The sequence below is a fragment of the Acinonyx jubatus genome, chromosome D4 (genome assembly GCF_027475565.1).
Source record: "Acinonyx jubatus isolate Ajub_Pintada_27869175 chromosome D4, VMU_Ajub_asm_v1.0, whole genome shotgun sequence".
In the NCBI taxonomy this organism is placed as follows: Eukaryota; Metazoa; Chordata; class Mammalia; order Carnivora; family Felidae; genus Acinonyx; species Acinonyx jubatus.
Window position 1 is genome coordinate 68,597,258 of NC_069391.1, and position 13,549 is coordinate 68,610,806.

Below are 13,549 nucleotides of genomic sequence, written 5' to 3' on the forward strand. Positions count from 1 at the left end.
CCAAGATTTGAATTCAGGTCTAAATGTTTCAAAAACATTCTTTGTTTCTTACCAGTTTGTTCCCTCCCCTCACTGCAAGTGTGTGTGTGTGTGTGTGTGTGTGTGTGTGTGTGTGTGTGCGCGCGCGCGCGCGCGCGAGAGAGAGAGAGAGAGAGAGAGAGAGAGAGAGAGAGAGAGAGATTTTCTTCCTCCAGTCAGTCAAGAACAGGGAATCAAGTGAAGTGGGCCCTGAACAGCTGAGATTGTTCTCATAAAAGTTGATATACTAAAGCATACATTTTCATTTCAGATTATCTCAGCATTCTATTTTATATGGGTTTCTAATTCTTGATTACCTATTTGCCTCTTGCTCCCCTTAAAAATAGCAAATTTAGAGGGAAGAGGAGGTATGCTGTCAAGCTAAGAACTGACAGCCTGGTAAAAAAGCAGATACAGGACACCTTAAGAGTGAATCTGGAACAGTATCACTGTATTGCAGAACAGCAATTGATATATGCAGCAGTAACTCAGCACTATCAAAAAGTTTCATTATATTCAGTAGAATGTAAAATAATTTTGGTGATCACACAGGGGTAAACTTCGGTTAGCTGGATAACCGATAACATCTGTCTTTGGATGATGTTGAGAGAAGTGGCTCCTGACTGTTTTGTACATGCTGGGTTGATTTCAAACCATTAACTTAAATTACTTACTTGATTTTGATTCTACTGGTTATTGGGAAAATGTCTAGTACTTCAGGTTTTCAACTGTTTGGCCCATTGGTTATTACTGTAGGTTGTCAGTGCAAGAACAGAATAGGAAACTTACAGGAAATATGGATCCTTAGAGGCCTATTCTAGCATATATTTTTCATTTTGAGTTAGTGGTTGCCACGTGGGCCTAAGGACAAAAATAGGAATATCTATCTATCTAGTTTAGAAATAACTAAAGGAAATTACAAAAATCTTTCCTTTATGGTTAAGATTCTTCCCTAGATAGATGGAAACATTTTATATAATTTGTTGCATAAGTTTTATGTTGCTGCAGAGGAATAATATCTGTGGACTGTCTAAAACAGCTTTGACAATTTTCAAGATTGCTATTTTTTTCTTCTTTTTTTAATGTTTATTTTTGAGAGAGAGACAGAGACAGAGACTGAGCACAAGTGGGGGAGGGGCTGAGGGAGAGGGAGACACAGAATCCGAAGCAGGCTCCAGGCTCCAAGCTGTCAGCATAGAGCCCAACATGGGGCTTGAGCTCACGAACCATGAGAACATGACCTGAGCCATGAGAACATGACCTGAGCCGAAGTCGGACGCTTAACCGACTGAGCCACCCAGGTGCCCTCCCCCCCCTTTTTTTCTGTCAATAGTGTTTAGTCTCTGATTTTCTCTTGTTCAGTAAAAGTGTGATATAATAAATAAAACAGACATGGAGGTAAAAGTTCAAATGTTAGAAATGTTTTTGGAAATTTTGAAGCCACTATAAGCTGAAACTATTTCCCTCTACCTAAATGGTTCAGAATAAGAGTTTAAGGAAATCTGAAGTATGCAGAGTTTGGGCCTTTCTATAAAAACATAACATTGTTTACATTGATCATATTTGGATTAAAGTTTTCTAAAATACAGCATAGAGTATTGGAAAAGCATATCATATCTATTTGAAATGGTACAATTAAAAGTAAGGTTTATTCACTTTTGTTTTAAATGGAATGGCAGGCAGCTGAATTGAATTGTTAATTCCTTGGTTTTTGCTAGTTTATTCCAAGCTTTGGATAATTTACTCAGAATAGTCACTTCAGTCTTCTGTAATATTACATTAGTCTTCTAGTTGGGTTCATAGTGGTTCTGATGTCTCAGTTATTTGACATTGGTTCAAAATTTACAATTTATTTTTATAAGAACTGGATTATAATTGATAGATTCTACAGTTTCCCTTTGTCTAGTACCAGAGGTATAGTTGAACTCTCTCACCATTTCTAACATGATGTTTTCCAAGTTTGACTATGAAGTGCTATGAACTCCTACTCCAATTGCCTTAGGTGCCCCTGAGAACCAAGAGTTCCATGAGATTGGAGGATCCTATTTCAACAGTGCTGGAATTCTGTAAGAGAAAGTGTTTTTTTATGGGTCTGTCAGGACTCGTTTGGTTTCTGGGGGTTTTGTTGTGAGGATTGAATGAGATAATGTGTGTATAGTGCCAGGCACATTTTTGCTGCTTAATCAAATAATGATTCATGTAAATGCTTTTTCAACTGTGTATCATGCACCTAGTCTGTCCAGAAAGCTCTGATTATCCTTCAGATACTGACATTAGGAGGATTCCAGTCCTTAAATATTACTAAGGGCTCAACTGAACTATTCACTGCTGTTCTTTAAGCTTTTGAGGTTATGGCTCTTTTGTATCACCTGTCTTAACTGTCTCTGCCAGATATGATGCTCACAGGCAACACCATGTCTTATTTTGGGGTGATCGTCTCTGTTGTGATTTCCATGTCTTGTATCTGGTCCACTACCTAAAACTAGAGCATCTTCATCTTCAGTTCCTTTCAGATAACCTACCACAGACAAGGTATATATGTTAGTTATGTTAGCTTCCTGGCCAGTTGAGTCATTTGAAATTGGAGTGCCCAGGAAAATTGGTCTCCTGTGTTTTGATTTCTTTCTGTTTCTTAGTGTAGGGTATTCACAATCAACTATTATACCTATTTTTAATTGATGTATAGTACAGAAGAATGCACCCATCATGAATGTACAGTTCCATGTATTAGCACAAAGGTCCAATCCCGCAGAAGTCACCTTGTGATCCCTTACAGCCACCACCTCCCAGAGGTAACTACTATCCTCACTTTTGACATTATGGATTTTGTCTCTCCCTTTATAAAAATTTTATATATAAATGAAATCACACAATTTATCTTTATTTGTGATTGGGTTTGCTCTGCATTGAGGGATCCATGATGACATGTGGCTGTAGTTCATTTGTTGTCATTGTGTGTAATATCTTAAGTATACCACAGTTCTGTAGTTAAAGCACAGTTGGATTGTGTAATGTTTTTGGCTAATAACAAAGAATACTGGTTTGAGCTTCCTTGAACATGTCTGTTGGTGTACCTGTGGACACATAATTTGTTAGATAAAATACCATAAGTGAAATTGTTGTGTCAGTAGGGTAAGCATAGGTTCAGCTTCTACTTCAAAATATTTTTCCAAAACATACCAATTTATGTTTCTACCTGTAATGTATGTGGATTCCACATCCTCTACAACACTTTCCTGGCCTTTTGAGTCGAATCATCCTGTGAGTGTATCACTGGTTTTAATTTGAAGTTACTTGATTGTTAATTAATTAGGATAAGTACCTTTTCCTGTGTGTTAGCCATTTAGCTTTTATTTTGTGAGTTCTTGTTTTAGTCTCTTGATAATTTTTTAATTGGGTTTTGACTTGTTGATTTGTACACGTCCTGTATGAAGTCTGGATTCAAGCTCTCTTGATTGTTGGTGTTTTAGGTATTTTCTCTCTGTTGCTTATCTGATAATGATAGTTCAATTTATTTTGCCTTTTCTTTTTTAGTGTTTATTTTTGAGAGACAGGGACAGAGCATGAGTAGGGGAGGGGCGTAGAGAGAGGGAGACACAGAATCTGAAACAGGCTCCAGGCTCAGAGCTGTCAGCACAGAGCCCGACGCAGGGCTTGAACCCACGACCATGGGATCGTGACCCAAGCTGAAGTCTGGTGCTTAACCATCTGAGCCAGCCAGGCACCCCTGCCTTTTTTTTTTAAGGGTTACATCTTTTTGGGTACCACTTAGGAAATCTTTTACAGTTGTACCAGAACTTTATTGACTTCTCTCGTTGGTACTATTTTATTGCACGATAGTGTTTAAAAAAAAATTTTTTTTTAACGTTTATTTATTTTTGAGACAGGGAGAGACAGAGCATGAACAGGGGAGGGTCAGAGAGAGGGAGACACAGAATATGAAGCAGGCTCCAGGCTCTGAGCTGTCAGCACAGAGCCCGACGCGGGGCTAGAACTCACAGACCGCGAGATCATGACCTGAGCCGAAGTTGGCCGCTTAACCGACTGAACCACCCAGGCACCCCTGCACTATAGTGTTTAATTTGCATGTGGTCATAGTACATGCTTGGTTTAACTTGAAATATGTTGACTTGCTTTATGGCAGAGTATATGGTCTAATTTTATAAATTTACTTAAAAAGGATGTATATTCTGCATTTGTTGAGTGCAGTGTTCTATATGTTACAGTTAGGTCATTTGTTAATTACGTTCAAATCTTTTTAACTTTTTTTTTTTTGACCTGTTTTCTATCAGTTACTGAGGTAAATGTGCTGAGATCTTATTGTACTACTTTTGGATTTGTCTGTTTTTCTTTTATACTTTTAAAGCTTTATCTTGTGAGTTTAACACTTCAGCATGTTGAAATGACCTAGTTGCTTTTGTATTAAAGCCTGTTTTGTTGATTAGAATAGCCTCAGTAACTTTCTTTGGTTACACCCATTCTTTGTATTTTTTCTTTACCGTTTTGGTATATCACTTTTAAGCAACGTGAAGTTGTTTAAAAAACATTTTTTTTTAATATTTATTTATTTTGGGGAGACAGAGATGGAGTGCAAGCAGGGGAGGGGCAGATAGAGACACACACAGACACACACAGACACACACAGACACACACAGAATCCGCAGCAGGCTCCTGGGTCTGAGCTGCAGCACAGAGCCCGATGCAGGGCTCAAACCCACAAAGCGCGGGATCATGACCTGAGCTGAAGTTGGACGCTCAACTGACTGAGCCACCCACGTGCCCCAACATGAAGTTGTTTTTAAATCCAGTCTGGTTGTCTTTTTAACATACTGTCTGTTAATGTAATTGCTGCTAAATTTGGTTTACATTTACCATTATACTGTTTGATTTTTATTTTTCCTGTTTGTTTTATACTGTTTTTTTAATTTTGTTTTGTATTATTTCATTTATCCCCTTTATTAGGTTGGTAGATGTAAGCCTTTTTTACTATTCTTCTAGTAGTTATTCTAGAGATTATTTTATGCATTTTAATTTATAAAATGTCTAAATTGTTAAGTACTTGTACTTCTTCCCAGTTAGTGCAAGGACCTTAGAACAGTTGAGCTCCATTTAACGCACCTCTGGACTAGACTTGACTTTCTTATAACACAAGGCTGTATTATTAGTGCTTTATACAACCAATTTTCATTTTGATTTACTGGTGTATATATCCTTTCCAATTTTTATTCCTTCATTTAGGATCATTTTCTTCTGTCTGAGGAACACATTAACATTTCCTGTAGTCTGTGTATGCCAGGTAACAAAATCTGTTTTTGTGTGTCTGAAAATGTTTTATTTTGAGGGATTTTTTTTTTTTTTTTTTACTGTATGTAAAGTTTTAGGCCTGTTATAGTTTTCTTTTCTAAATTTTTAATTTTTTTAATTATGGGTGATTTCAAGTCAAAGAAGTAGATACAACAATAAGTTACACCTTCAGGAATCCTGTACTCAGCTTTGACTGTTGATCTTAAAGGCAGTCTTGTTTCAGGTATACTTTCCCTTAAGGTACCTCCCTCTTCCTCATCATTTTGATGCCTCTCTCATGTATTATATTATTTCATCCCTTAACATTTCAGCATGTATCTCTAAAAAATAAGGAGCCTTTTTAAAAGACATCAATACATTATCCTGCCTTACCAATGAATAATTCCTTAATTTAATCAGTTCAAAATTTCCCTGTTGTCACAAAATGATTTTTTAGCATAATGATAGCATGAATTTATTACATTTTTTTACTTTTTTCAAAAAATTTTATCTTTTAGAGCAGTTTTATATTGAGTGGAAAGTAAAGGTTCCATAACCCCTGCTCCCCCTCACCCCCGCACTCCATAGTAGTACATTTGTTACAATTTATGGACCTCAACTGACACATATCACCTAAAGTCTGTACTTTAAGATTCACTCTTGGTGTTTTTACATTCTGTGGGTTTTGACAAATGTGTAATGACAGGTACTCTGCCTATTCATCTTCCTTTCCTAACCCCTAGCAACCACTGATCGTCATAATTTTGCCTTTTCTAGAATGTCGTATTGTTGGAATTATACAGTATGTGGCCTCTTCAGATTGGCTGTTTTGACTTGCTAATATGCATTTAAGTTTCCTTCATGTCTTTTCATGATTTTATAAATACATATCTATTTAGCGCTGAAGAACATTCCATTGTTTGGATATCCCACAGTTTATTTATTCACCTGAAGAGTATCTTGGTTGTTCCTGAGTTTTGACAGTAATGAATAAAACTATAAACATCTTTTTGCAGGTTTTTTGTGTGGACATAAGTTTGCAGCTTTTATCATTTGTCAATACTTCTTAGCTTCTGATTTTCTCCTTTTGTGTGGACATAAGTTTTTAACTTCCTTGAGTAAATGCCAAGGAGCACAATTGCTGGATCAAATGGTAAGAGTATTGTTTGGCCTAATAAGAAGCTGCCAAACTGTCTTCCAAAGTGACTAAACCAAATGGTACATCATCAGCATGAATGAGTTCCTGTTCTACATCCTTGCTTGCAATAAGAGTATGGTGCGATCTCCTTGTTTTATGTTTTAGTTCCCTAATAGCATATGATGTGGAATATCTTTCACAGGCTTGTTTGCATTTTGTATTATCATCTTTGGTGAGGTATCAAAGTCTTTTGCCCCCTTTTTTTTTAATTGGGGTATTTTAATTGGTTGTTATGTTGAGTTTTAGTTCTTCATATATTTTGGATAACAGTCCTTTATCTGATGGATCTTTTGCAGATAATTTTTGTCAGTCTGGTTTGTTTTCTCATTTGCTTAAAAAGACTTCTTGGGGGGCGCATGGGTGGCTAAGTCGGTTAAGCGTCTGACTCTTGATTTCAGCTCAGGTCATGATCTCCTGGTTCATGAGTTTCAGCCCCACGTCTGGCTCTGACCTTGACAGTGTGGAACCTGCTTGAGATTCTCTCTCTGCCTTTCCCCAGCTTACGCTGTCTTTCTCTCTCCCTCCCTCCCTCTCCCTCCCCCCTCTCTCCCCCTCTCCCTCTCTCTCCCTCCCTCTCCCTCCCAAAATAAAGAGATTTCTTTCTGAAGTGGGATGTGGGTAAGGCTCATACATTGCAAGGGACTGATAGATTGCTTGTTTTTGTTGTTTTTCTTTTCCAGTATCTATGCCGTTCTTTCTTTTCCTGCCTTGTTGCCTCGACTGGGACTTTCAATACTATGTTGAGTAGAGTAGGGGTGATTGAGTGTTGAGTAGAGTAGTGGTGATTGTGGGGGTAGTGGTGATTCGGGGCAGGGGGGGACATCCTTGCTTTGTTCCTGATCTTAGTGGGAAAGCATTCAGTTGTTCACTGTTAAGTATGATGTTAACTGCAGATATTTCCTACATGCACTTTATCAGGTCTAAGTGGTTCCCTTTTATTCCTTTTTTTTTTTTTTTAATTTTTAAAATGTTTTTAAATTTATTTTTGAGAGAGAGAGAGACAAAGCATGAGCGGGGGAGGGGCAGAGAGCGAGGAGACACAGAATCTGAACCAGGCTCCAGGCTCTGAGCCATCAGCACAGAGCTTGACGAGGGGCTTGAACTCATGAACCATGAGATCATGACCTGAGCTGAAGTCGGACGCTTAACCGACTGAGCCACCTAGGAACCCTTCCAGGGTTTTTTTTATTACCCAATTTATGGTCTATCTTGGTGAGTGTTCCTTGTGCACTTAAAATTTCATCTACAGGTTTTTCTTTGCTTTTTCCTCCTTAGCAACTTATTTGTTGAGGACTTTTTGCATGTGTGTGTGGTTGTATCCTTTTGATGACATTTAATATGTTTCTTTATCTACATTTTGGGGAGCATCTGTTATACCTAGAGCAGGCAGTGGTCCTTACACTTAAGTGTACATCAGAATCATCTGGGAAGTTTGTTAGATTATAGATTGCTGAGCCCCATCCCTGGGGTTTCTGATTTGGTTAATATGGGGTGGGGACTGAGAATGTGCATTTCCACCAAGTTAACCTAGTACTAGTGAATGCTGCTCATCTGCGGACAGAACTTTGAGAACTATAGCCCTGGTGCAGTTTTGCGACCTTGTCATTAGTGACATTTTGAATTGGATAGTTCTTTGTTGTTGGTGCTGCCCTGGGCATTGTAGCGTGTTTAGCAGCATGTCTGGTCTCTACCCACCAGGCGCCAGTGGTACTGACCCTTATTGTGACAAGCAGAAATGTCTTCAGACTTTGTCAAATGTGTCCCAGGGTTGATAGGGACACTCACCCCCATTGGGTACCAATGCTATAGGGTAACTGGGAAGAACTCTTATGTCCGTATCTGTAAGTTTTTTTCTTTTATAATAGTTAGATTCTCCTTGGAGACACTATAATATTATAGTCTTCCTGCCTGATGGTGAAGACCCCCCTCCCTGCATTGTCTCATCGATGTGAAGTGAAGGGGGAAAGACTGACAATGTATTATGTCTGCGTTTAATCTTCATTTTAGTGTGTACTCCTGCTTTCAGTGTGCCTTGTGCGTTCTTTAGTCCAAGGACTTTGTTCCCTTTCTAGAGAGGAAGAAAATCCTCCAGTCTTTTGTTGGGCTTGAGGAAGCAATTGCTTGCTTAGAGTATGTGTCTTGTTTCTGAGGCTTTGAAGTAATCATCATTGTTTTAAGCCTTAGGCATCTCTCACTTCATTACCCTCTGCCCTCAGCTTCTGGGGGTACCAGTATTGGTCTTCTGGGAATTCTACATATGCTGGGGACTGATCTAGCTATTAGCTTTCTGCATTGCCAGTTCAGGGTTCAGTTCTCTTGGGTCTGCTAAATTAATTGACCCAGGTGCCCAGCTGATGTCCAGCTTTAAAATTGTCTTCCATTTGACACTAAAAGGTCTCAATTTGTTCTGTCATCTCTTTTTGCTAATCCTATCTCTGAAAGAGATTTGTATCTGGACTACATAAAGAATTTTTGCAAACTCCTTAATAAAAAGACAAGTCAGTTTCAAAAAGGGCAAAGAATTTGGATAGTTCTTTAAAGAAAATATATAAGTAAGCACATGAACAGATATTCAGTGTCATTAGCTATCAGGAGAGTGCCAGTCAACACCACCAGGATGGCTATAATTAAAAAGTCAGGTAATAAATATTGGTGAGGATGTGGAGAGATTGAATCCTTATACACTACTGGTGGGAATGTACAATGGCACAGCCACTTAGGATAACACTCTGGTGGTTCCTCAAATGGTTAAGACAAAGAGTTACCATATGACCTGGTAATGCTACATCTAGGTATATACTCAAAAGAAATGCAAACCTATGTCCACACAAAAACTTGTATATAAATGTTCATAGCAGCGTTATTTTATAAGAGCCCAAAGGTGGAAACAACTCAAATGCCCATCATTTGATGAATGAATAAACAAAACATCATATATCCATACAATGGAATATTATTTGGCTGTAAAAAGTAATGAAATATTGATACATGCTACAATATGAATGAACCTTGAAAACATTTTGCTAGGTAAAAGAAGCCAGTTACAAAGACCACATATTATATAATTGCATTTACGTGAAATGTCAAGAATAGAGAAATCTATAGAAAGTAGATTAGTGGTTTCCTAAGGGTTGCAGTGATGAGGGAATAGAGAGGTGATACCTAAAGCGTACTGGTTTCTTTTAGAGAAGATGAAAATGTTCTAAAATTGTGTGATGGTTGCACATATCTGTAAATGTACTCAAAACCACTGAACTGTACACCTTAAATGGACAAATTGTATGATATGTGAGTTATACCTCCTTAAAGCATTGGAAAATCCTTTACTATTTTAGTGGGGATTTGACAGAATGTAAATATAGATGTATTTTTTTAGTCTGGCACCTTACCTTCAAATCCTAAAATATGCCAAAATGCTATATAATTATAGGTTAGACAGACTTTCAGAATGACATTGGAAGGATATTAAAGATTCTGAAAAGGTAAGATTTTCTTCAAGGTTAAGAAACACAAGTCTAAATTAATCTCATTTTACATATAAAATAGATTATTGTTTAGCTGGGTAGATTGGTCCTTGAAGTCAGACTTAGGTTTGAATCCTAACCTGGCAGTTAATTAGCCAAGTCATGAGAGGAGAGGGCCATATTAGAACCTTAACCTCTCTTTGTTTCAGTATCTGAAATAGGATTAAAAACCATCTATCTCAGAGTTATTGAGGATTAAAAAAGCTAGAGCAGTAGTAGCTACTATTTATTGACCCGTCAGTGTGCCTGATACTTGCATTTTATGTACATTTTTATTCAGTCCTTAGAAAACCACATGTTATGCTCATTGTATTGTTATTATTTCTAGTAGCTACCAAAGGGAGAAATGAGATGTCAGTAATAGGAGAATGGTTAAATTGTTGATTGGCCAAATTATTGATATGGTGTTTTAACAAAGATTTTTTAGTTATTTGGAAATTGCTTATTGTAGATAAAAGGAGAAAGGTCATATATTTTCAAATGAAGGAGAGTTCAGATGGAAAAGCTCCAAAATATTTACTGCAGCATAATTTTGCATTATCTTTATGAATTAAAAAAAAAAAAACAGTTGCTTACACTGAATGTTGTAACTTGATTATGGAAAATTTCATTCATACACAAAGGTAGAGTGTGATACGAACTTCTCATTTTCAACAATGATGGACATACAGCCTATCTTGTTTTATTTATATCCCTGTACGCTTTCCCTTCCCTGCCTTCTGCAAGATCTTATAAAATCTCAAAAATTATCTAACGTGGGGGTGCCTGGGTGGCTCAGTCGGTTGAGTGGCCGACTTTGGCTCAGGTCATGATCTCACCATGGCTCATGAGTTTGAGTCCCACGTCTGGCTCTGTGCTGTCTGCGCAGAGTCAGCTTCGGATTCTCTTGTCTCCCCTCTCTCTGCGTCTCCTCTGCTCATGCTCTCTGTGTCTCAAAAATAAATAAAACATTTAAAAAAGTTATTTAATGCATTGTCCCACTCATGACAACCAAAAATACCCCTTATATTTCTAAAACTTCCCTTGGTGATAGTGCCATCATCTGTTGAGACCCACTTTTGTAGGGTATTGGGGTAGAGTGGTTTAAAATGTAATTCTTTTCCAAATTTGGAGTGATTCCCTGAGGTAGTCTGTTCATGTAAATTCCTTGGCCTACTCACATGTCCTGATTTGGACAATGGAGTAAAGCCTAAGCACACAGGTGATTTTTATAAAAATATGAGAAAAGACTGAGTAAATAAGGGTGTTTTTTTATGGTATGAAGATCTTTTTTCTGTGTTTGCATGTTCTTGTCCCTGGAAATCCTTTCTTCAGGTTTTCTTGGCTACTTCCAAATCTCTTTATTCATTGGAAAGCTTTCTTTAACTGCCCTTGTGCTTCCTCTCTCTCTGTACTTTATGGTTTATTTGACTAACGCTGTGGAACTGTTTTCGTTCAGGGAAAGACTTTTGCTCTGTATCTTTGCCATATGGATAATACTTTGTGTGTGTGTGTGTGTGTGTGTGTATAATATTTCTTGTTAATAAATGTTGAATGAAAAAGTTGGGGAAGAAAGTAAGTATGGAATGCCAAGAATATGACGGTGGCTCTATATGTATTCAACTAGAATGGAGCAGGACTGGAGATGGACATTTGAGGCATAGATTATTGTAAACTGGGTAACAGCTATGTGTGGCTTGAACTACATTTAGTACCACTGATACAGAGAGAACAAGGATATTGGGAAGAAATGAACTGTTAGGACTTAGCAGAAAGTTCAATATAGGATATGTGTACTTACAGTAGAACCTTGGTGTTAGAGGTGAGTGAAATGTTAATACTCATTTCCCACTAGGATCAAGATACTGACAGAGAAAAGATGTATCTTTGTATCATTTGAATTACTGCCATATCTGTAGTAGGGGCCTTTTTGAGGTACCAGTAGTTACTAGACTGGGTGGTGCTATATGCAAACACCTGTAATAATATTCACTTTGTTTTTTTATCTTACTTAGTTCAAGGAAGAAATCTCTAAACGTTTCAAATCACATACTGACCAACTTGTGTTGATATTTGCTGGAAAAATTTTAAAAGATCAAGATACTTTGAGTCAGCATGGAATTCATGATGGTCTTACTGTTCACCTTGTCATCAAAACGCAAAACAGGTATGTTTTTAGAAGACACGGAGCTTTAAACTGTGAAAAAATGTTTATACAGTTAACCCTTGAATAATGCAGGTGTTAGGGCCAGCAACTCTTAAGCAGTCAAAAATCAGACTATACTTTTTGACTCCCCCCAAACTTTAATAGCTTACTGGAAGCCTTACTGGTAACATCAGCAGTTGATTAACGCATGTTTTGTATGTTATACGTGTCATGTACTTCTTTCATACTATACTATAAGCTAGAGAAAAAAAATACATTTATAATACTGTATTGCCTTTATTGGAAAAAACCCAAGTATAATAAGACCTATATAGTTTAGACCTATGTTGTTCAAGAATCAGTTGTATTTCTTTTTAAAAAATAGCCAGTCTTTAAATGGCTTTCTCTGCCATTACTATTCAAATAGTTTAAAATTCACTTATTTGCTGCTATTGGTAACAAATTAAAGAAGAAAAAAATGAATGTGATTCAATAATGCTGATGCTTACACATTTGATATTTTAGGGACTTCCTCAGTATTCAGTCATATCTAAATTATATGAATTATAGGACAAATTATGTTTTTAGCTATGCTTTTTGTTTTAAGGGAGATTTTTGGACAAGTTCAGGGGTGTCTCATCTCCTTGGCAAACCACAAATGAGTAGCCATATTTCACTATCAGTTTTTAAGAGACCTTTTTACTGTGTATCACTAAGAAAAAATATTGCCAAAATCAATCTGTTGGTTTTCTTTTCACTTGAAATTTTTATATTTAGTGAAGGAGCTATTTCAGACTTGTTTTTGGATATGGTAGTTTATCAATATTACTCTTCTGCGTACATACTGAAAAAATATACATGAGATAAATTGGTTAAATTCTTCCTAACACTATCACATTGAGTGATTCTTTTGAATCACATTTTGACTTCATAAGCATTCAGGTTTTTGCACATGTGATGAAACTCTGTACTGTGTGGAGTTTGTGGTACACATTTCATAAAAGATGGCTACAGTATTTTCTCCAGGAATTTCTTCCAAACTACTGATGCCCATTCTGCAAATTTTTATGCTAGATTTCCACCCCCCACCCCCCCATAGCAAATATTTGCTTCACTGATAACAAAATTCATTCCTTCTTTTCCTGTTTCTGTGCTTTTCTGTGTACACAGTAACTTCACTAGTACCATTTAATGGTGAAATCTTTCTGAAGACACTTTATGTGGTATTAAATACAGCATGTCTGGTATAATCATTCATTTGAAGTCCTACAGAATACATATGTGCAGGCATGGCAATTGATGACGGGTTGTCAGCAATTGTAGGAGAGATTTTGATTTCAGAAGCGTTATAATGAAAAAAATGTACATCTTAGAATCAATGAAAGAAGCAGTGAGTGTGAT

At 37.1% G+C, this 13,549-nt stretch overlaps 1 protein-coding gene across 3 annotated transcripts in view; it reads left to right on the forward strand.

Annotated features, from left to right (window-relative positions):
• Nucleotides 1-13,549, forward strand: part of UBQLN1 (ubiquilin 1) — a 44,845-nt gene that overhangs the window by 11,547 nt on the left and 19,749 nt on the right. For all 3 annotated transcript variants that reach the window (XM_027048200.2, XM_027048201.2, XM_053205215.1), the window contains exon 2: nucleotides 12,018-12,169. In XM_027048200.2, the coding sequence (XP_026904001.1) occupies nucleotides 12,018-12,169 (152 nt within the window). The remainder of the gene's footprint in view (nucleotides 1-12,017; nucleotides 12,170-13,549) is intronic.